At 43.6% G+C, this 22,403-nt stretch overlaps 1 protein-coding gene across 6 annotated transcripts in view; it reads right to left on the bottom strand.

Moving 5' to 3' along the window:
* Positions 1 to 831: 831 nt before the first annotated feature.
* si:dkey-151g10.3 (serine/threonine-protein kinase WNK2) overlaps positions 832 to 22,403 on the bottom strand; it is a 46,070-nt gene continuing 24,498 nt past the window's right edge. The window contains exons 3-25 of one of the 6 annotated variants that reach the window (XM_050065538.1): positions 20,630 to 20,802; positions 19,717 to 19,937; positions 18,799 to 18,956; positions 18,561 to 18,649; positions 18,213 to 18,432; positions 17,667 to 17,985; positions 17,424 to 17,542; positions 17,104 to 17,304; positions 12,434 to 15,853; positions 12,080 to 12,123; positions 11,203 to 11,338; positions 10,980 to 11,096; positions 10,788 to 10,889; positions 10,654 to 10,702; positions 10,381 to 10,533; positions 8,131 to 10,280; positions 7,699 to 7,945; positions 5,874 to 5,959; positions 5,436 to 5,773; positions 4,958 to 5,193; positions 4,778 to 4,873; positions 4,523 to 4,686; positions 832 to 4,117 (exon numbers count right to left, since the gene is read on the bottom strand). In XM_050065538.1, coding sequence (XP_049921495.1) covers positions 3,542 to 4,117; positions 4,523 to 4,686; positions 4,778 to 4,873; positions 4,958 to 5,193; positions 5,436 to 5,773; positions 5,874 to 5,959; positions 7,699 to 7,945; positions 8,131 to 10,280; positions 10,381 to 10,533; positions 10,654 to 10,702; positions 10,788 to 10,889; positions 10,980 to 11,096; positions 11,203 to 11,338; positions 12,080 to 12,123; positions 12,434 to 15,853; positions 17,104 to 17,304; positions 17,424 to 17,542; positions 17,667 to 17,985; positions 18,213 to 18,432; positions 18,561 to 18,649; positions 18,799 to 18,956; positions 19,717 to 19,937; positions 20,630 to 20,802 — 9,414 coding nt within the window. In that variant the 3' untranslated portion in view covers positions 832 to 3,541. Of the gene's footprint in view, positions 4,118 to 4,522; positions 4,687 to 4,777; positions 4,874 to 4,957; positions 5,194 to 5,435; positions 5,774 to 5,873; positions 5,960 to 7,698; positions 7,946 to 8,130; positions 10,281 to 10,380; positions 10,534 to 10,653; positions 10,703 to 10,787; positions 10,890 to 10,979; positions 11,097 to 11,202; positions 11,339 to 12,079; positions 12,124 to 12,433; positions 15,854 to 17,103; positions 17,305 to 17,423; positions 17,543 to 17,666; positions 17,986 to 18,212; positions 18,433 to 18,560; positions 18,650 to 18,798; positions 18,957 to 19,716; positions 19,938 to 20,629; positions 20,803 to 22,403 lie in introns of those variants that run through there. The other 5 variants (XM_050065542.1, XM_050065543.1, XM_050065541.1 and 2 more) reach the window with 5 other exon arrangements.

Here is a 22,403-nt window from a genome sequence, read left to right as displayed (position 1 = left end):
TCTAAAATATATATAATTTAAAAAAGGTCAGTAAATACATCAGTAAGTAAAAACGCGAGAACAAAGCAATCACAATTCTAAAAACAAGTATTCATTTATTTCACATTTGCTTATTTTTTATTTTCACCCCAGTATTTATTCTACATTAGCATAAAAACTATAAAGATGTCAAAGAAAACCATGGATGTATAACTATATAGACAAGACAATGACTTGCCAGTTTGACATAGGAGGGCCCAATACAATACTGTGTATGCAATGTAGTTTAAATATGCAAACATCCAATATATCCTCAGCTTTTCTTGTGTAAATATAATATTTCAGGACATGGTTGTAATATTTTTTAATGTTTGACAATTTGCATATTAATTAGGCCTAAAGCGATTCAGCTGGCCTACACCTTTATTTAATTATTGGAGATAAAGCAGACTACACCTCAAAATACATTTTCAGAATCCATCTTGGAGAAAATAAATCATCAGCAGTAATTTGATGGATCTCAGATTGCACGCCTTTTAATTTAGTTTTTCATCAGTTTAATAGAATATTTCATTTCTTAATTAATTTGTGTGTTCAAATCTGTGAGGATTGGTCATTGTATGTTATTGCACATGTAATTATCTAATTATAAATCACATTTGCCTTAAATAAATACCAAAGTTTTTGGATTTTGAAATGAATGTAATGTAAAGTGGCTCTGCGTGGTCCCTGGGCTGTTCTTGTGATGAAGTCTGACTTCTAACTCACTACCTCAAACCTCCACAAGAACCCAGCTTGCCCAGCTAAAATACAGCATGTAATAAAAAACACACACAATGTTTTAGTCTGATGTTTAACATCATTTATTTTGATTAGTTACAAAACATAAATAAAATCAACAGTTGAATTAGTTACAATTTACAGAGGCTAAATCACCAGCAACATACTTTATTTTTTGAGGTTTCTCTGCCCAAATGTCCTTTTGTCATTGGTTCTCAGTCGTGCCATTTTGGGACTTCCCAGATTTTTATTATTATTTTTTACTTTTTGCATTTTTTTAATTTTAAAGTTAAGTAAACCTGACCTGCAACCCAGCAGAAAGACTTGTGTAAGACTATTATGTATATTCCATATTGTCATTGTTCAAAACTGAAAAAAGATGTCAAAAGTTCTCCCAATATCATCTAAGATGACCCTTGGGAGTCCCATTAAACACGACTGAAAACCAGTGTTTTCTAGTTTCAAATAACCTCAGATTTATAATGATGAGAACACAATTTTACAATTTGTACAACCCCATTTCAAAATACAAAAATAATCTTTATCTTTTAGATAACATTTTGGTAACACTTCAAGGACAAAGCCAGCTCCACATCATGAACATGATCATTAAGCTGTAGCTTGCAGCCAACATGTTAGTATCAGACATGACAGCACAGTATCTCACCTTCACTAATAATGAACTACATCTCTGTGACAATGTGGGTTGTCTTGAAAAGCAACAAATACAGAAAATCGTTGTTATATTCTAGATTATGCAGTTTCTGAACAACCATACCCTGTAGCACAAACTACTCCTCCTTAACCGTTCATGTTTTAAATGTCTTTGACTCACATGTAGCAGTTTTTAACAACTGGTACAATCTTCTGTTTTCAGTGGCACACAATCTCTCTATCATTAATAAAACAGAAGTGCTGCTTTGACTACAGCCTACTCATTATGCCAAAAAGAGTATCAACGCCTGACCTTCAAAGGTCAAACGTGTATGGCTAAGTGCTCTGATAACCCAATATAAAGTACAGTAATATATCTGCTGCGGATATATTACACCGTGTATCTCTGCATCTACAAATGAAGCATTTAGAAATAGAGAAATGGGAGATTTTTGACTTGAGTAAACCTTTTGCAGTGTGCATAAAGCACAGTTATGGCCCACAGTTCAGCTTCTGACTGATGCATTCACACTGACAGCCTATGGTCAAAGACTAAATAGTTTACAATTGAAACAAGGAATTTGTCTAACGCCAAACAAAGTTGACAAATAGGCAAGTGAGGATCTGACAACGGTGTTGGACATCAAGCTTACAACTGGTAAATGGTTTAACCTCTCACTTGTTTTGTTTGTTGAGGAAAAGAAAGCCTCAAACGTAGGCAGAGTAAACATTTTCATTTGGGTAAAGTGACATTTGAGAGGCCGCTTTGAATGAAAGAAACAGGGATGTAATTTATAATGCAATATACCATGGGACTATCACAAAGCTTTGTCACACAGAAAAAATATACACTCACACACCCACAAAAAATGCAGTAATTTTAAAAGGCAATATGGGAATAACCCATATGGTCTCCCCAGTCTATTGGCAGTTTTTTTTCTTTTTCACCTTCCTCCTCAGCATGACACCGTGATATACTCTGATATGCGGAGCTCAAACTGAAAGCAACAATGTCAAATGTGAAAGCATTTCATACCAAATTTACTCATGACTGATGAATTATCTCAGTAGGCTGCAAATAGTAAATGTGAGAATCATGAATATACAGCAAGTGCAAGCAGTTTGCACTCTGGCAAGTCAAGTTAGTCATGCAGTCTTGGGTTGAGTACACCCAGGTATCCACTGAACGTAGATGGCATGTTTCAATTCACCATCGTATTATGAATTTATTTGAATTTATATCACACCACTCATGGTAATTCTGTTTCTATGTTACAACTGCTAAACATAAAGTAATACAAAGGAAGCACATGCTGTACCGGTGCACAACACTGCAACACGGTGTTTGGTCGCATGGTGGTAATGAGGGTAGCCAGGTTAACTTTACCGTGCTTTACTGTACAACATGCTGTTGTTTAATTTTTTTCCATTGCCCATTTTAACGCCTTGTGCTGTAGGCCTACGGTTTTAAAAGATCACGTGACGATCATGAGAAGATCCTCTATGCGTCTGGTTTTCATCAATGTGCTTCTACAAAAATATTTTATGCCTTACAGACAAATCCATACAATACATGCTGATCAATTTAGATGACCATTACTAATTGCACTTTTAAAATTGATAGTCCTTTCACTGTAAGCATTGACAAATTAAACAAGAATTGTCAACACACGGTCAAATATTTTCTGTCCTTCTTGTCTCTGCTTAGGGAGAGTTCAGGTCCAACTGAGTCGGTTTGAAACAAAAACATGAACGTTAATTTGTGTAAAAGGACAAAAGGGATATGTACTCGGATAATCCATAAACACTCACCCACACTCATAAACACACACACTCATACATTTAAGAATTTATACATCTCAACACCCAAACATACCATGATTCATAAACCCCAGCTGCTGTGTTCCTTGTTACCCTCTGTCTGTACATACTAGAATCTATCATCTCCCACATTCACTCCCCATCTCATCCAGAACTACACTGGAATCCATACAGTATATTCATTGCAGTCACAACTCTCTCATGCATACACAGAACTAACACTCCACATGGATCTGCTTTGCGTCCTGATCCACTTAGCATTTCCATCTCTTGCACCTTCATATTGACCTCTCACTTCACCTTGGTTTTATTTCTGTCCCAGAGGAAGAGTCGAGGTGGGAGGTGTTGGGTGAATTTTGGCACTGGAAGGTAGAGCAGCAGTAGAACAAGAGGAGGAAGAGGTTGAAGAGGGCGAGGGACAGGAGCAAAATGTCCCCCCAGTAGCAGCAGTGCTATCTGTGGGTGCGGTAGTGCCACTGCCGGGCAGCAGAGACGCGGCCGTGGACACTGGAGATGTGGGCATTTGGGAAGGCAGCAGCGGTTGGCTTTGAGGTGGTGACTGGGGCAGCTGGGTGACGGGTTGTGTCTGTGGTAGGGACTGGGACTGCATGGGGGTTTGCATTCGGGGTTGCGGTATCTGCTGGCGGATTGGGGACTGCTGATAGGTCATCTGCTGGAGGGGGAGAGACTGATGGAGGTGTAAACTTTGCTGCATCTGTGGCACTTGAGCCATGTGTGTTTGTGTTGGTGGCCCTGGGGAGGGCAGGGTGGACAGGTTTCCTCCACCTGTGTATTGGGAAGGGGCTGCCACAGGCAAGCTGGTAGGAGTAGGGGGTGCCTGGGGGTTCAGTGGTGCCACTGGAAACCAACCTGATGGAGCCACCTGGACGGAATATAGTAATGAGTGCTTAGGGAATATTACAGCACAAGCATTATAATTTGGTATTGTTGCCTTTTTAAACAAATATAAAGGCCCAAACACACTGGCAGGTGTCAATTATCACTTTCAGGGTGTCTGAGTCTTAAGTCAACACAAATATCCAGAAAACTCAGACTTTTTGAGCCCCAAACTCTTTTGCTACTCCCAATTAGAGCCAACTGAATGCTGCCTGGCTTCATTTAATAATCCTTTTATGATATAAATATATTTTATGATACAGAGCAAGTGATTTATATAACACATGATTATATAATAGCATTTATATAATACATCAGAGATCTCTCTGACCATATAAAGGCTCACTTTGTATGGCATGAAAAATTGATGCAATATAGTGTGTAGTCCTACCTCAGTCGTCTGGCTCCAGCCTCCCAACTCCTGCACCTGCTGAATCTGCTTGATTTGATTCAGCGAAGGTTTGGGCGGGGTGGGGCCCACCGCCTCCTTCGTCCAATTATCAACGAGTTTGTGCAGTTCATCTGTGAATGTGCTTTTTCTTAGAGGGCTGTGATCTGCAGAGAAAAATAACAGAAAGGCATCATCATCACCACTGATCCGTCACTAAATTTTGTGTTGCCTTGATATATCAATGACAAACCGTACCTCTTTTAGCAGGCAGTGAAGTGCAGTGCTCTGGGTTGCAGTAAAGAGGCAGTCTACTCTGTTCACTACCTGAGAAACTACTTGACTGCTGAATCCCTAGGCGGGAGATACAAGAAACAGTCACACAGAGAACAAGCATCAGAAAAAAGTGAGAGAGAAATAATTTATGTAAGTGTGTACCAGAGTGCGTAACTCCATTGTTATCCATGTGAGAGTGGGGCCGGGCCCGCAGCTTGATTTTGGCCGGCCTGGGCCTACGAGGAGAGAGGATAGGAGGTCCCGTGGGCAAAGGAGGGGTTCGGGACAGGGAGACTGGCAGACTCTGCCTTTGGTCTTTGAGGGAACGAAGCTGTCTGTACAGCTCCTGCAGCTCTCTGTTCTGCTGGGCCTGAAGGGATACCACCTCCTTGATGTGCCTGTAGTGGAAGCAAAAGTAGCAAAACAGAAAGCAGAAGGTGGGTAGAATTCTTGAGTTTAGTAAAATCATGAACTAAAAAAGAAGATGGAAAAAAAACAAAAAACAATACATATTCATAAAAAAGGTACAACGATTAAAAATATTTGTCATGTAAACAAGAAACAACAATAGAAACTTTTAATAAATGGAGAGACACAACTATAAAACAATGGAGTTGTATCTTTCCCCTCACTGACTTACTTCTCTCTTAGCTTGTGTAATTCTTTTCTCAGCTCTTCATCCTCCAGCTCACTCTCATCCTCATCATCGCTGCTGCCCAGGGGTGAGTGGCTGTGCCCATGACCTCGGGGCAAGTGAGCCATTGCTGGGGTCCTCTTACTTTCATCTTTTTCTCCTTCCTTTGCCCGGGATCTCCTCCTCTCCCTCTCCAAATCAGGAGACACTGGGGAGCTGTCAGTTTGCCTGTCCTCTTTCTTAGTCTCAGCCTGGGTTACGGAGAAGCGTCCCACTTTCCTTTGAGTGCTACCATGGCCGGATGGCGCAGCCTTCGGGGGAGAGGACTGGGGCACTGGAGTCACCTAAAGGCAGAGGATGTGGGAGAGTTCGCTGCATGTCCAGACCGCAATGAAGGTTCAGATTAATGAGTGGCAAAGATCAAATCAGAATTTTTGCTCCTACCTGAAATCGTCCTTTGCGTGAATGAGGTGGATTTAAGGGTGGCGCCTCCTTTTCCTCTGCAAGTGCCTGACTGCTGGAACGTCCTTCTGATAAAGATATAGGGATGAAAAACAAAAAGGGGAAACAAGGAGACAGGAACACAGAGACACAGGTATAAAGAGCACATGAATGACGAGGTAGACACACACAATAGCAACACACAGAGAAATGTACATGACAGAGACACACAGATGCACACATAAAGACATGGGACACAAACACACAAAGACACAGTGTTAAAAATCACCCATCAAACTCATACATCATCAGCTCTGTGACTGACATGACTTGCATGCAGGTCTATGAAATGTGTTAACAAACGCTGAGATCTGTGTCAGTCATTTTTTATAAATTAAAAGCAACAAACTAAAGAATAAATGTAAGGTTTTGTGGATGTAAAAAGAAAATCATGCTTTAGAGAAAAGTGTAATGAACGTGTGGGAAGGGGTGGTAGATGTTTCATTTAAAAAAATATAGGAAATCATTAAATTAAAACAAACATATTGTGACAGTTGAATGTTTACAACAGTGTACCCCCACCCACCCACACATCCACTCTCTCATTCTCACTGACTCACCATATTCCCACTCATATACCAGATAACAAAGCTCAATATCACATTTCAGATCTGTGCTCAGATCCACAGTGATATTGTTCAATGTGTTTGATGTTTGGGATTACTACATTAGCAAAGTGTGTACATGGATAATGTACAGTAGCCTGATGTACAGTAAGTGTTACTTACAGATAACGATCCATTATTAGTCACTCGTGTAGAACATAACATACATGCTCATGCAGGTGCACTTGTAGCAAAGGATCTAAGCTACAGCTACACATATTAAACATATAAACACAAACACATGCAAGATGGCTGAAATATGTTAACAGCATGATAAACCTTAGCTGCGTGAAAAGTCTACCCGTGTACAAAAGAACCTGACAGTAAGCCCTTGGTAATGTGAACAATATGTGCTAGACTTTCAACAAAATCTAAATATTTCATACAGATAATTCAAATGAAAAAGCAATCTTCATAAATGCATCTACTACGACTACAGTATACAGTAGAGCGTCATAAAGCAATGCTATACTGCAGGCGCTGACACAGAAAGCGTACACATTCTGAATGACAACTGATTACATAATATTAGCTTAGCAACTTAGCATCTATCTTATCTGTTACGATGTGAGTTGCATGGCGCTGTCTACACTGAGCCAGCAGGTGGAGGTGAGATGGTTGCTGCTGGCTTTGCTTGCGGACTTGGGGCAAAAAAAACAGGGGGAGGGGGCGTCCTATGAAGGGATATTCCTGGGCACAGGCACAGCTGGGCTTTACTCCAGAGCTCATCTGCACTGGGATGGGCATCAGATTTTCTGATGCCGCCCTCTTCACTACACTGTGCCAATCTTCCACCCTCCTCTACTCTCCTCTGTTCTCGCCCCAGGGTGAGTAACCCATGCAAAAGGAAAAAAATTGCCAAGAAAATTAAATTAAGTCAAAAGAAATACAGAAAACAAACAAACGAAACAATAATGTATGTAGTGATGTCAACACTAACATTACATGGAGACTGTAGTCACATTACAATATACAAAAACAGGATTATTTAGCTGTAAACATTAACATCCTTTAACATTAACAGTTATTAATTCCTGATGGTTAAGAAAGTTATTTCACTATGTTAAAACTAGTACTAGATATTAGATTTAAGTCCATTCCCCAACATCCCATTCTCTCTCTCTCGCTCTCTCTCTCTCGCTCGCTCCCTAAGAGGACGCTACCTTGCTGGACTCTGGGCTTCTTGAACAAGCTGGCGGAGTGGCGCAGTTTGCACGCCCAGTTTTTGAATTTGCGAGTCCAGGATTTCTTGCTAACGGGATTTCTGATACTAGGACATGTCAGGTTTAGGCCAAAATATCCACCTCCTGCATTGTGCTTCTGCTGTCCGTGCCGGAGGGGGATCGGGTGCTGATTGGGAGGCCACGATGCGTCTCCAGTGGTACTGGTGTCAGAGTGTGGGGGTACAGCCTAGAACAGTTGAGATGTTCAAAACGGAGAGACACTCAAACATTTAAACACAACAAATATCACAGACAGCTTCACACAGCAATACACTGAAATATAAACAGTAAAATAATGTAAATTCAGTGTTGTGAAAGACAAAATTGATGTGCGAGAATTTTCTCAATTTCTTGTCTGTGGCTTTCACTCACAAGAATGGTTGGTTCTCCTGGTACAGGTGGACGTTGGGGTCCAGCAGGATCATCCTGGTTGGGAGGCAGGAGAGAGGTTGGCGGGGTGGAGGAGGCTGAAGTGGAGGGAAGAGATGGGCCAGGCTGTTGCTCCACTGGGCCTATCTCTGCAAGGTTGGGCACTTCTAAGGAAGCTTTCTCTCCTCCGCCATCCCTCTCTGGGTCAGGGGAGGTAGAGGAGGAACGTGAGGTGGTGGAGGAGGTAGAGGAGGTTGAGGAGTGAGGGGATGTATCTGAGGAGGAGGCAGGTGGGGGGAAAGACAAGTGGTGAAGAGACTGTGGCTCAGATGACTCGTCTCCTCCTGCTGATGTGGAGGCAGCTGACGTAGGGCCAGAGGCAGCTCCCCCAGTCGGTGCTGCCCCGCTGCTGTACTCCTGATACAACAAGTTCCTCAGCTTTTCATCCAGAGTCTTGATGCGATTGTCTACAAATTCAATTTTGGGGGGGCCTTCACTGTCTGACTCAGCCACAGAGGAAGGCTGAGCAGGGGATGGCGTCATTGTGAGGGAGAGAGCGGGTAAGGGGGCTTCGGTGGTGCCCAGATGGAGAGGCGGCAGAGAGGAGTCAGAGGAAGGGTGAAAAGGAGTAGAGTAGCTGCATGTGTCCTCTGTAAAACTTGTCTCTCCTGTGGACACCTCTGACTCTGACATCTGTAAAGAGGACTGCTTCTGCAGCGTAAACTGCTGTTGCTTCTGGGGGGTGTCCATGGCTTTAACCACCTCTTGTTGCTGCTCAGTGTGTTGCAGCTGTTTCTGTGACTGTATGTGTTGTTGTGCCAGCTCAGCAGGGATTTGGACTTGTTGTGGAATCTGCTGTTGTGGTACAGGGCTGACATTTAGCTGTGCCTGTTGTTGAAGAAACTGTTGACTAATTGAGAGGGGCAGCATTTGGCTCTGATCCGTCTTTAAAGCCACAGCACCCATAAACAGCTGTTGTTGTTGCTGCTGTAGCTGCTGTTGCACCATTTGCTGTTGCTGTAAGTGTATTGTCTGTTGTAGGTTTAACTGTTGCTGCTGCTGGTGATCGATGTGAGCCTGCTGTTGAGGCACTACTGCAGCTTGGGGTGCCATAACCTGCTGTGGTAACTGCTGTAACAGAGGCTGTTGCAGCAATTGTTGAGTAAACTGGGGTGTTTGCTGCTGAAGAAGAGGTTGTTGGGTCTGCTGCAGGGGCATTGGTGGCAGAAACTGCTGCAGAGACTGCACAGACTGTTGTAATAACTCTGTATGACCCTGTCGAGGCAACACCTGCACCTCAGTCAGCTGTTGTTGAAGTGGTATTTGCTGCTGCATTAGTTGCTGATGTTGTAACTGTTGGAGAGACTGTTGCAGTGCTCGTTCCTGCTGCAGCTGAATTTGTTCCTGGTACGCTTGATGTTGTGACTGTTGTTGCTGCTGCATTGTTGCCTGCTGTATCTGTTGTGCCTGTTGTTCAAGCTGCATTGCCTGCAGTTGTTGTTGTTGAACTACTGGCAACTGCTGCTGTAATGCAGGCTGTAGTTGTGGCTGTGGTTGCTGTGGTTGTTGTACAGCTGGCTTGGCCACCTGAGTGAGTGTCTGCTGCTGTTCCATGCCAAGTTGGCTTACCGCAGAAGAGGTCACTGCAGCAGCAGGAGGAGGGGAATGAAAAGAGGTTGAAGACTGGTCCACTGCCGGCACACATGACCTTGGAGCAGTTGTCACTGTATCCCCAATACTTTGACCTACAGTGGAGCAACCACTGCTTCCAGGAGAAGTGAGGACATCAGGGAGAATGGTGATGGGTGTGGGAGACACAACAGTGGGAGCAGTGGACAAGGTGGGGAGGTTAGCAGCAGCAGGTATTGCTATGGATGCGGGAACACTGGGAATTTGGTCAACAGAAGCTGAAGTGAGGACCGGCAGTTCAAGACCACCTGAAGCTGTGACAGGTACAGAGGCCTCAAGAGTGGAGGCTGGTGCAGAGATGCTTTCAGAGGCAGCGGTGTGAGGAGCCGGGGCAGCTGTGACTGAGGGGGCCATGGAGGCAGGGGCTGAGACAGTGGAGACTGGAGGGGAGGTGGCAGAAAGGGATGGGCAGAGGGGAGAGGCAATTCCAGTCAAGGACTCCAGACTCTGGGATCCTTCACTTTCTACAGCCGCAGAGAGGAGCACATGGTTAGTTTCTGTTATGCTGCCAAATCAGTCATGTTAATAAGCCACAGCATTAAAATGGACCTGGATAGAGCTCACCTTTCTCTGTTTTAGGAGACTGAGGTGTCCTCATCTCTGCAGTGGGTGATGGTGCACCTGCACCCTGACTGGATAGAGAGTCTCTATGGCGGATGGTCTGGTTGATAAAGAAGCGCCAGCGTCCCACTGGGGAAGAATGAGGCACCGAGTCCACTGAAAATCATTAAGATATTTTACGACTTATAACAAGTCAAGTTATTGAACGTCTAGCATTTCTCCTCATTGTGTAGTGCCACTTTTTTGTGACTAAGAAACAATATATTCATAACTCACTTGTAGAGCTAGTGGGAGTGCTCACATGCAACTGATCAGTTGATCCAGTCTAAAAAAGAGATGAAGATTAAGATGCATCATTATTCAATCAAAAACAGAGAAGAAAGATGATGGAAATATAGAAATCAACATACCTGTGAATGTGTTTGAAGAATTTCATGAGCTTTCTTAACTATGGATCTAAGCTCCTCAACAAATTTTTCTTTCTCTATATCAAGGACAAAGTCCTCCTCCACCTATAAACAAAATGCAACCAAACAGCAATCAGCTTAGAATGATTACCTTTTACAATCAATGCAGATGAAGGAAATACATGAACAGTCTACCATGTAATCTGCTATGTCCTCCGGTGCATCCCCTTCAATGTCAAATTTGAATGTCACCATCTTATTGGTATGGGTTTCCAACTGGCATTCCACCATATTGTCCCCGCTGCCTGACACCTAGGGAGGGCAAGACAAATTAAATTTACATAGTTGTCCTTTTCAAAATCTATTGTTATACATCAATTTAGCGGTACAGGGGGTCATTTGTTGCTGTTATTTTCACCTGGAGCATGCTCAGTTGAAACTGATGTGAAACTTTCTCAGGCCTCTGACAGGAAGCTCTTCTTTGAGTCTTTAATTTCTCTAACTTCCCATTGGCCAAAAGCTGAAGAGTTTCTTCTCCATTTGCTGGGACAGACCTGTGGGTGGTAAGATAGTATGGTAATGATGTAAACTGGTCCCAGAACAAGACACTGAACACATACTGTAACAGTACTGTCTGTAAGTCTCTGAAAATGTGTACATGTGATGTATATATATTTATTTACATGCTGTACATTTAAATATTTTATAATCAACTTTTTCTGTACCAGCATTTTGTGCAGGTGGTAAATGAAGAAACAAGCGAAAAAAATTATCCAATTTTGTTTGCGTAGTACTTCCCAAACACATGGATTTTTGCCTCCACATAAATCCAACTTATACCATAGGCATGCTACTAGTCCTTGCATGAACCCGTTGGCGGAAGGGTATAAAATCATGAGGTTTTAGCAAAAATACACTTGGTTAGGAAGCACTGAGCACACAACTAGATAAATGAGACTTGGATTATACTGCACGAGTTGTGTGAGAGATGGTAAACAGATGGTTCCTTGTTCTCTGTAGATGCATGTGAGAAAAACAAAGCTTTCTCCATAAAATAAAGGTAACATGAGGTGAATAACGGATACACAAATGATTATCTGAGAGATGAAGTATTACTTTAACATCAACATTTTTTGCCTTGTTAAGCAGCTTTAAAATTGAGCCTTTTAGAATCTCTCAGTATCAGTATTCATAACATTTTTTAATTGAAGGATGGACATGATTCATGATTGGAAATGCGACAACTATTCCCAGTGAACAGAGCTAACACCAGACAGTAACGATAACAGACATACCCTGACGAAGAATGACGTTCTGTACTTGACAGGTATGGACCATCCTGTAGAGTAACACGAATACAGACACAAAGGAGTACGCAGGTACACAGAAAAAATACACACAAAAACATTAGCAACATCAAATGCAAGTAAAACTATAATGTAATAATGGATAATACATTTAGTAACAAATGTACAGTTCTATGAATATACTCATGTTTTAAGATTTAACACTTGCTAGTTTGAATCAAAAAGGAAAAGTCAAAGCTTTCTCAAATAATTAGACAGCAGTACTCTCAATCATTCTGCCAGTATGTCAGCAAAGTAAAATTATTTCTTAATTAATACAGCAAACTTTCATTCTTCCTGTACCTGAGCAATGCCCAGCAGGGTAAGATCACAGTCTTGCAGCGAGGCTTGGGGCAGGTTGGGGGCATTAGAATCAAGCGATTGTAGAGTAGTGACAGGAGGAGGGGAGGTGGGTATAAAGTCGGCCTGCCCTGGTAAGGTTACCTGGGCCGCTGGCGGAGATGTAGGCAGGTCTGGCAGGGAGGCAGCAGCAGGTTGGTGGGGTGGTAGGAAAGGGAGAGATGGTAGTGATGTTGGGGGACATGAGGTGTGAGAGGGGCTGAGGGGCATTTGTTGTGCAGGAAAGACGGCATGGGGTTGAACAGGCTGTTCAGCAATAGGTGTTTCAGTGGATGTCTGAGTGTGAGAATGAGCCTGTGTCTGAACAAGTGTCTGTGTTTGGGAGTTTGTTTGGGCCTGAATGCTGGTTTGTGTGTGTGTGTGAGCTGGCAGTATCTGCTTGGCTTGGTGCTGCGGAGATGGAGGGGCGCCTGCCACTAGATGACTATAGAGGGGCAGGTTCCTGTTCTGAGACTGCGGATCTGCAACACTGCTGGGGCCTATCTGTGCAGAAGGATGGGTCACCAGATGTGAAGCAGGTGGGCACTGTGAGGGCAGCTGACTCTCGTCATGGGGCATCAAAGCCTGCTGTACAGGAAGTTGTTGCTGAATGGGAGTTGGGATGGGCTGTGCCAGTGACTGGGTCTGTGGAGGAGCTGGAGCTAGTGGTTGCTGCGCTTGAGAAAGCTTCTGTAGCTGTTGCTGGTACTGCACAGCAGACTGAGGTATAGGAGGCTGGGAGATCTGTTGAATGACAGAAGGGTCAGCAGTGCTTCCTAGGGGCTGCTGCTGAGCCTGAACAACTGGCTGCAGTGTTGTTTGGCCTGGACCATAGGCTTGTCCAGCCTGCTGCACAGGATGAGAAGTGGCGACAAAGTTTGCAGGGTCAACTACAGAGGTGAGACTATCTGCTGTAGTTCCAACACTTCCAGCTGAGCCAGGAGACAGAATCATCTGCTGATATTGCAGTACTGGCTCTTGTTGTTGCTGCTGCTGTTGTGTAATATGAGTTATATCCTGTTGTACAGATGGCATGGCTTGGTGGGTAGGCTGAGGGACATACTGAGAGGTCAAAAGGCCAGCAGCAGTCTGAGCATGCATCTGGCTAGGTGGCTGGCCTTGAGTTTGCTGCTGGAGCTGGGGTTGCATGAGCACTGCCATTTGAGCATTTTGCTGAACAAGGGTCTCATGTTGGATCTGACTGGGAATTGAGGTAATTGCAGCTGGAGGCTGGACAGTAGCTTGGGTTTGTTGGCCCATCATATGAATGTCCACAGTTGGGCCCTGACCATGTGGTGGCTGGGACTGGCTTACTGTCAGATGCAGAGGCTGAGTCTGGATTAATGGCTGAGCAGTTGCCTGGCTCTGTGTGAGAGTGGCAGGTCCTGGGTAACTCGTCTGTAAGGGAATTTGCTGGGTCTGGATGGTCTGGTGAGTCTGCCCCTGGATCACTGCCGCAGGAGGAGATACTTGGGCCTCAATCATAGCTTGAGCTGCTTGAGCGGTGGACTGGGCTATAAGTTGGACTGGGACCTGGTTTGGAGGATGAGCCTCACTTTGTCCTTGGTGGGCAAGGACTTGAGCTTGAACAACAGCAGGCGTCTGGATCGGGATGTGCGTAGTCTGCATGGCCATGGGGACCTGAGCCTGTGGGACAATTTGAGTTTGGTGCTGAATCACCTCAGTGCTGGCTGGAGCTCCAACTGGGATATGAGGTTCCATTGCAGAGGTGTGATGCTGCGGCTGGGCAACAAATGCTTGCTGCTGCTGATGGATTAATGTTGCTGGCTGCTGCTGCTCCATCACTTGCTGCTGTATGAAAGTGGAATGAGGCGTAAACTGAGGGGCATTTAGTTGTGGGATACATGCATGCTGTATGTCAGTCAGTTGCTGCTGAATCTGCTGCTCACTGTTACTTTGTGGAATAGGGACAGCCTCTTGCTTCTCAGTTTGCTGAAGTTGAATGATGGCTGCTTGTTGCTGCTGCTCTTGAATCTGTTGCTGTAACAGAGCCTGTTGCTGTAGCCTCTCTGCTTGCTGTTGTTGTAACAGGACTTGTTGCTGACGCTGTTGCTCTAACTGTTGCTGCAACAGAGCTTGCTGCTGCTGCTCTAGCTGCTGTTTGAGCTGCACCTGTTGCTGCTCATGTTGCTGTTGCTGTAGCTGAGCTTTCTGTTGTAGCTGTTGCTGTTGCAAAATAGCCTGCTGTTGCAGATGCTGTTGTATCAGTGCTTGCTGCTGCTGTTGTTCTATTTGTCGGAGTAAGGCTTGCTGCTGCAATTGTTCCTTTTGCTGTTGAGCCTGCTGGGGCTGCTGCTGCAATACAATTTGTTGCTGCTGTTGTCCACTTTGCTGTTGCTTCTCTAGTTCTGTTTGTATTCCAGTTTGGTGTTGTCCAATTTGTTGATACAACTGATTTGGCTGCTGTTGCTGTAGAGGAGGCTGCTCTAACTGATGTTGTAAAAGTGCCTGTTGTGGTTGCTGTTGTTGTACAAGACCTGGCTGTTGCTGCTCTTGTTGCTGTTGAATAAGAGTTTGCTGCTGATGCTGATCCAACAATTGCTTGTGTATAAGTGCTTGCTGTTGCTCCAGTTGATGTTGTTGCAGTTGGGCCTGTTGTTGTTGAAGCAGTGCTTTTTGTTGCTGCTGATCAATTTGTTGCTGGACATACGTCTGATGTTGCTCAAGCAGTAAAACTTGTTGTTGCTGCTGTTGTAACAGAGTTTGCTGAAGTTGTTGCAGTTGTGGTTGTATCATGGTCTGCTCACGAGGATCCCCTGTTGGTTGCTGTTTGTAAGTCTGAGGTTGCTCCCCTGGCTGTGGCATTGACATAGGTCGCTGCTCCATACCTGGTTGTGTAGGTAATACTTGCTGCTGAGGAGTTGTGTGGACTGGTGGAATAGTCTGTTGTACATAGATCTGCTGCGGAGGCTCATGTTGATGTTTCTGGGCAGCTGTAGCTGAAAGGCTCTGTGGCTGATGTTCCGTCGGTGGCTGACTGGCACTAACTTGTTGTTGTTCAAGCAGAGTGGCCTGGGCCTCCATTTGCTGTTGCTGCTGCTGCTGAAGGGTGGAGGCCTGGGGATCCATCCCTATCTGTTGTTGTTGGACAATAGTCTGCAGAGGGATCACGACAGGCTGTGTTTGCTGGGGTGCTGCCTGGGGAATGATGTCAGTGAGCTGCATGGGAGTGGCGGGGGGCTGGGTCTGCTGAACGAGGGGCACAATGGTCCCCCCTAGTCCAGTAGGATCACTGACTGACATGGATGTAGTGAGAACACTACTGGGTGCTTGTGGGGAAACAGGGGGTATGTATGACTGTGAGGGGGCCAATGACCCATGGGGTGTGGCAGTTTGAAATGCATCTGATGGGAATGTTTGTGACTGCTCAGTGATCATGACAGAATGATGATTGGTGTTGAAAGAGGAGGAAAAAGAAAGTGGTAGAAAAATTAGGCAAGATTAAGCTTTGGCAAGGAGCATCAATTATCAACACAATTAATTTTATACAGCCAGTTTTCCACAGAGTATGATAGCAGAGGTGGGCTGCCTCACATGAAGGTTTATTTGTAAAAACATATCTCAATTATTATATATTTTATAAGATCATGTTTTCTTTTTTGTGCATCAAGCGAATATCAATCAAACTAGTGTCGGTGTACTCATTTTAGGAATGGTTTTTATGTGTTTATGCAAATGAGCTCTTACACTTTAATTAACTTTAATAAAACATTAACCCTCAGGTAAAAAGAGCCATGGCACTATTTTACATGGCAAATTAATTATAGAGGCTGTTAGACCATTAAATTTTACCACCTCCACTAACTGATCTCCTGGGGGAAACCTAACAGCATAGAGTCAGATTAGGCTAGAGCGGTATACTTTTTTTTTTTTCAAACATTCATATGTTCCTGATATTTCACCGGGGAATACAATATTTGAAGAATTTGTGTAAAAAAAAAAAAAAGAATGTAAAAATGAGTGACTGAAGTAACTTTACCATGTATAAATACTTAAGGCCCATAGAAACATGAATACAAAGGAAATAATCGCCCTTCTTTCTGGACGACTCAATGACACCCGTTGCTTTGACGGATACTAACACATCAGTGGGCTAAAAGGATATGATGTCTTGTCATCTCCAGATAAAGTTGTATGTGGAAAAACTTCCAAACAGGGGCAGAGGCATTTTTCTTTTTTACTACTCCTGTAACGTAATCCCCACCACTTGCAGTCGTCATCTTTCTCAGCTCAGCTGCCTGTTCCACCTATAGACTGACCTCTGGTGGTGTGTGCTGTGCACTACAGTACATCCCTTCAATACAGCATCTCCGTATCAGTTTAATAGAAGAGGAGCGTTAGTATTTTTGACGGTATTGAAAATCATGCCTTCTGGATTTCTAAATACCCTAGTATACCGTAACACCTTAATACCGCCCCAGCCTAAATCAGATGGTCAATCTCAGAGGATTATGAGGATGATTTAAAGGCGTGTGAATAGTTACTTGAGGGAAAAGAACCCAAAATGTGATGGAGTAGTGGAACCATAGCTTTACTTCCATTAATGTAAAATGTAGCCACAGAGTAAATATGGCTGTTATTTTAATACTTATTAGTATCATAACCATTTTCACCTGAAAATATTGTTGAGGGACACTTGGTGATACCTGTGGAACCATGGTACTGGGCTGAAGATACGCCTGACCAACAGGCCCCCCTCCACTTTGGCCCACGGGCATGCTGGACATGCTAACACTCTGACCAATAGGCACATTTGGAACACTTCCACTCTCACCAATGGGGAGCATTTGATGATGAGCCAACGCACCAGTGCTCTGCAGTGCAAGAAAATGGTTAATTAACAATGTGGTTATCAATACAGTAATTTCAAACAATGATTTATCACTAACTTGGTATGATTTATGAACAAGAGGAAAACAACATATAGACGTACAGATGCGGTAGGGGGGAGAACGGTCTGGGAGTGGGTGTATGATTCCCCTTGCTGAGAGTACGCCTGGCTTTGTCCACTTGCATAAGATTCACAGCTGGCAGACCCAATGCTCTCTCCTTCTGAGTGAAAGACAATTTAAAAAAGGAAGAGGGAATGTAACAAGGTATTAACTTATAGCATACCTCTTTCATAGACAACAGGGGATGAAATATATTACATATATCATGAAGATGCATACTCTACCTGGCAGACTAAGGGCTGTACCACTGAAAATATGCTGCTGTCTGACATGTTGGTCCACTTCAGGCAGCTCCTCAGACTCCTGCCCTCCTCCTCCACCTGCGGTTTGTCCAGCTGCCCCAGGCCCCATTGAGGATGGGCAGGATGGATGAGAAAAGGTGTAGGAGGTGAGAGTGGAGTCTCTCCTTTCTTCGAAGCCCTGCTGCTGCTGGAGCAGCTGCTGCTGTCGACGCTCTCGTGACTTTTTGATCAGATTTACTCGGTCCCGGATGGATTTCCCCACCACCTTGGCATCACTCTCATGGAAGAATCCTGACTTCACCTGAAAGGGACAGACAGAGAGAGAGAGAGATTAATGACTAGAGTTAGGCTGAGGAAATCTAGGTCAGAAGGAGGTACCTTGAAATGGCTGATTAATGAGCTGATGGATTTCCCTCTGCAAACTTTGAAGCATCAAAGCCTGTTTTTCCAGTCTGCCATATCCCACACAGGGCCCCCACATGAACCCTGTTTATACTAGTTCAGATGTAAATTCATCAAGTGTCTCACCATCTCAAGAGCCACTTCCTCAGCGCTATCATTCTCCAGGTCATAGCTGAATTCGATGGCCTCATTGTCTTTGTGCTTCCCCTTTAGCTTCTTGGGCTCTTCAACCCAAATACGAAGAGCCAGACAGTCTTGGGTGCCTGTGTCCTCCTCTGCAAGCTCTACCCGGACCCCTGTGTCCTCCCCAAAGAATGCGTGGTTAAGGAGGTCTCGGATGGAAAGTCTGTCAAGGGAGAGGCAACAAACAGAGCAGGGGTAGTGAAACAGGCACCAGCATGTTTTATCAGCCCTATTAGGAATTCTGCATGAGACAGTGCAGTATGTCATGTTATGAAAGTAAAATCTGCATACCTCTGGCTCTTGTTCTGGCGAATGCAGCCTTCAATGATCTCCTTGATCTCTGGGTCATTCACTTTATCAAAGCTTGCTGGCTTTATACCCTGCAGAGGAAGAAATGGGAAATTAATTAACAGGAAATCATGGAATTAAGTTTTGGGTTATTATATGAACTGCAAAATAATTAGGTTTACACATCATTGCCATGAATGCATTGAGTTTGTATGAGAGTAATGCAATCAAAGACACTCACACTTGTGACTTTGCGATAGATCTGAGCAGCATTTTGGCACTCAGAGTACGGGTACTCTGAGGTGGCCATCTCCAGCATGCACATTCCGAAAGCGTAGACATCCACAGACTCATCATAGTGCTCCTCATACATCTCTGGAGCCATGAACTCAGGCGTTCCTGTTAAAAACAAATGGTGGTTCACAGTCAGTTACAAGCAGAACAGCCAAATAGTTTTTCACCACTATTAATCTGTATTTACTGTCACTTAACAATGTCCACAGCTCTAATGCCCCAAAGTCAATAGAAAAATGAAACCTCTAGCCCAAACCTCTAGTTTTGCTTTCTTTTATACTGAACCAAACAATGTCGGCATGATGCTGCCCTAGTGTGTAATCTTAGCGAGCATGCTGAAGCAAAAGAGACATGACATGTAACAAAACATCGTCAGAGTCTGGTGTGACATTTATGACATTTTACACAGACATCTATTCGGCTCTGTTTCTACCTCCACTGCTGGTTTAATGGCAGAACAACAACGTCCCCCCATTCTATGTTTGAACATTTTATACAGATAGGAGACATTTCCACTTTGACCAGGCTGTATAAAAGGGGCTTCTGATAGCAATCTTCCTGGCATAGCTCTTTCTTTTTAAACTTTATTGAGCTAAATGGTACTCACAGTGCATTGCTTAAGTTGGCTCACAGAGCCAACATCACATCAGTGGTCTCTGTTTACATTAAGTGCGTCCCACGTGAATTTTAAAGTGACTCTGTCAATAATGATCTATACCCCCGGCAGCTGATGCCCTCTGTAAAAACCTGAACAGTGCTGAATGCAGAGAAAAGTATATTTAAAGGCCCTGACTCAGGTTGCTGATGTAGCTACTACATGCCGGGCATTGTTCTCGGAAGTAGTTGGTCTAATTATTTAGCCTACCTATAACACTCTTGGCAAAAGAGGTCCGCATAAGAGTGGCCAATCCCAGGTCTCCTATCTTGACTGAGCCTGTTGGGCCTGTTATGAAGATGTTGTCACATTTGAGGTCCCGGTGGACAATTGGAGGAGTCCTGGTGTGAAGAAAATGAAGCCCCTTCAGGATTTGCCGACACCAGCTCCTCAGGACCTTGGGCTTCATCACCTTAAAGCGCTTCAGGTAACTGTGCGGAAAGGGACAAGAAGGATTTGGTAGTCAAGCTCAAAAAATACTGTAATCAACCACTGATGGACAACTAGATGATCATAGAGACAAAATCATAAATCACCTTAAATTCATATAAGTATTTACATAACACAATAATTTTCTTTCCCATAAAGTGAAACTGTCTTTAGCTGTAATCAGTTGGTTCATTGAAGTATGAACCATGTAACTTACAGAAGCTTTGAGCTTGTTTTTCTTTTTGTTGTTTTTAGGGACAAGAATGAGCAGCACTCCCAAATATTTTGTGAACCACTGAGCAATGTATTGATATTTGCTTACTATGAAGGCAGACTTACAGCTATTGGTTTGCCCTGTAGCTAAAATGAACACTGCTACAGATGACATCAGTCAGAAAAGCATTTTCTAGACCATAGATATGTAAATCATGATATAGAGTGTATATCAGCTTAGGTTTTTTTTTTTGGTAAGTATTTGCAGTACAGAGCTGCTTGTGGGTTATATTTACTGTAGTGGGTACCATGACATGCAAAAAATACAGAAAGTTATACTGGGATTTTCAGTCAATCAGAGACTATGGCTAAAAGAATATTTTTCATACAAATGAAAAAAAAAAACAATAGAACTAAATAACACAATAGTAATGAGCTGTCATTGAGTGAAGATCAATAGATATAAGGAGGTTGTGCTAACGTTTTGAGTGTTCCTGAAGTCATGAGTTCAGTGACCAGCACGATGCACTTCTTGCCACGGAGCACAGACTCCCAGGAATCATAGAAGCGGACGATGTTGGGGTGCTGCAACCCCTTCAGCATCTCAGCCTCCTCCTTGAAGCGCTGCTGCTCCGCCTTGGTCAGTTTGCGGTCCTGAAATGAAAGGTATACAACCAAGTTATATGGCATGAATGTGAACATTTGCTTCTCCAGAGCTTTAGAGAGAACGTTTCCTAAACACTGGCTGGCAATTCTTGAACTGGAAACACTACTCCCGTAATTTCCAAAAGCTGCACAAGAATACTGCCACGCAATTCTGTTAAGAGCCCCAAAACATCATGAGGTTACCTGACACTTCACACCCATGGCTGTGCACTGACACCTGCTGCCACTAGATGGTGCTAGCAGTGTAGAGTTGCAGCAGTGCTGAGACAACACCCAAGCCTTGGCTTTATAAAACACATTTCTACTGCATCTGCCACACATCCCCAGTATGGCGGCCAGAATGGACGCGGCAGAAATCCAATTCACAGACACGGGTAGAATCCCATAGGAACAGATACAGCCATAGACATATCCCTCTGTTAAACCCTGGTGCATAGGTTATTTATAAGATCTGAGACTCATGCATGTTATGCAGTGAAGGTGTTCTGTCCTCCTGTTTAATAATATGTATATTATGTATATGTATATACATAATTTAAAATGTATATTTTAAATTATGTCTTGTTTTACTTGGGTATACTTGTTTTACTTGGGTATACTTATCATTCTTCTGTCTCCTTAAACACCTGGTGCTCTCATCAATAACATCTGCTGTATTCACACAAAAAATACACATTTTTAAATTCTAATATCATGCCAATAGGAAATTGGGTTTATGACTATTCAAGTGATGGGATGGTGATATAGCACTGAAGAATCAAACGCTTACAATCAAAGCATTTTACAGTGGAGGAAATCCTGATTGGCCCCGCTAAGACGGTGTTTATTTTTAGACTTGTCAGAAGCAACTGTTGTTGTTGTCGTTGCTATTTCCATATGTACAAATAACAAAGCACTTCAGGTCTTTGGCTTTTTGACCTTTGTTGACCTTGTGACCTGCTGGGTGTGCTGTGAGAGGGCTTTTTTGTCAGTGGTACTGAAAAGTTTGTACAGAAAACGCACTTAAAGAGTTCATTGCCATGTGTTTGCGAGACAGGCTTAAACCAATTACGTAAAAGCAAAATATGAAAAAGGAAAAAAAAACAGAACCAGTCTGTCTGACTTGATATCTGCGAGGGCGTCGGGTGCCAGCCGTTGTCGTGTCACAGACAGACCTCACTATAAATAGAAGTCATCATAACACTGGCTTTCCACTGATCGATTCCATTGATGTTGAGCTTTTTGCTTTACACAACACTCCCCAAAGGGAGGCGGTGTACTGCAGATGTTTGGATGCAAATACACAGATTTTCATGTGATGCTGTTTTTCTGTTCCTACATCTATCTGTACTTATAGGGTTTTTTTTCTAGCATTTACTGATTTTGTGTCTCTGCTTCTCTCTCCCCCCTGGTGTGTCTGTGTTTCATCTTTTCAGAGATCTGTTCCTCTCTGTTCAGTGTCCTTTTCTGGAAGTACTGGTGGAGGCAATCTCTCCACCCCTCCCCTCACAACAGGGAAGTAGCATCAACAAAAAGGCTGCTCCGCGTTGCACTGTTATGGCTAAGAATAAGTTACCCGGCTAAGGTCTGCCCTCATGCTCTCATTCCTT

The sequence above is a fragment of the Epinephelus moara genome, chromosome 16 (genome assembly GCF_006386435.1).
Source record: "Epinephelus moara isolate mb chromosome 16, YSFRI_EMoa_1.0, whole genome shotgun sequence".
Taxonomy (NCBI): Eukaryota; Metazoa; Chordata; class Actinopteri; order Perciformes; family Serranidae; genus Epinephelus; species Epinephelus moara.
Note: the sequence above shows the minus strand (reverse complement) of the source record. Positions and strands in the feature narration are given on the sequence as shown.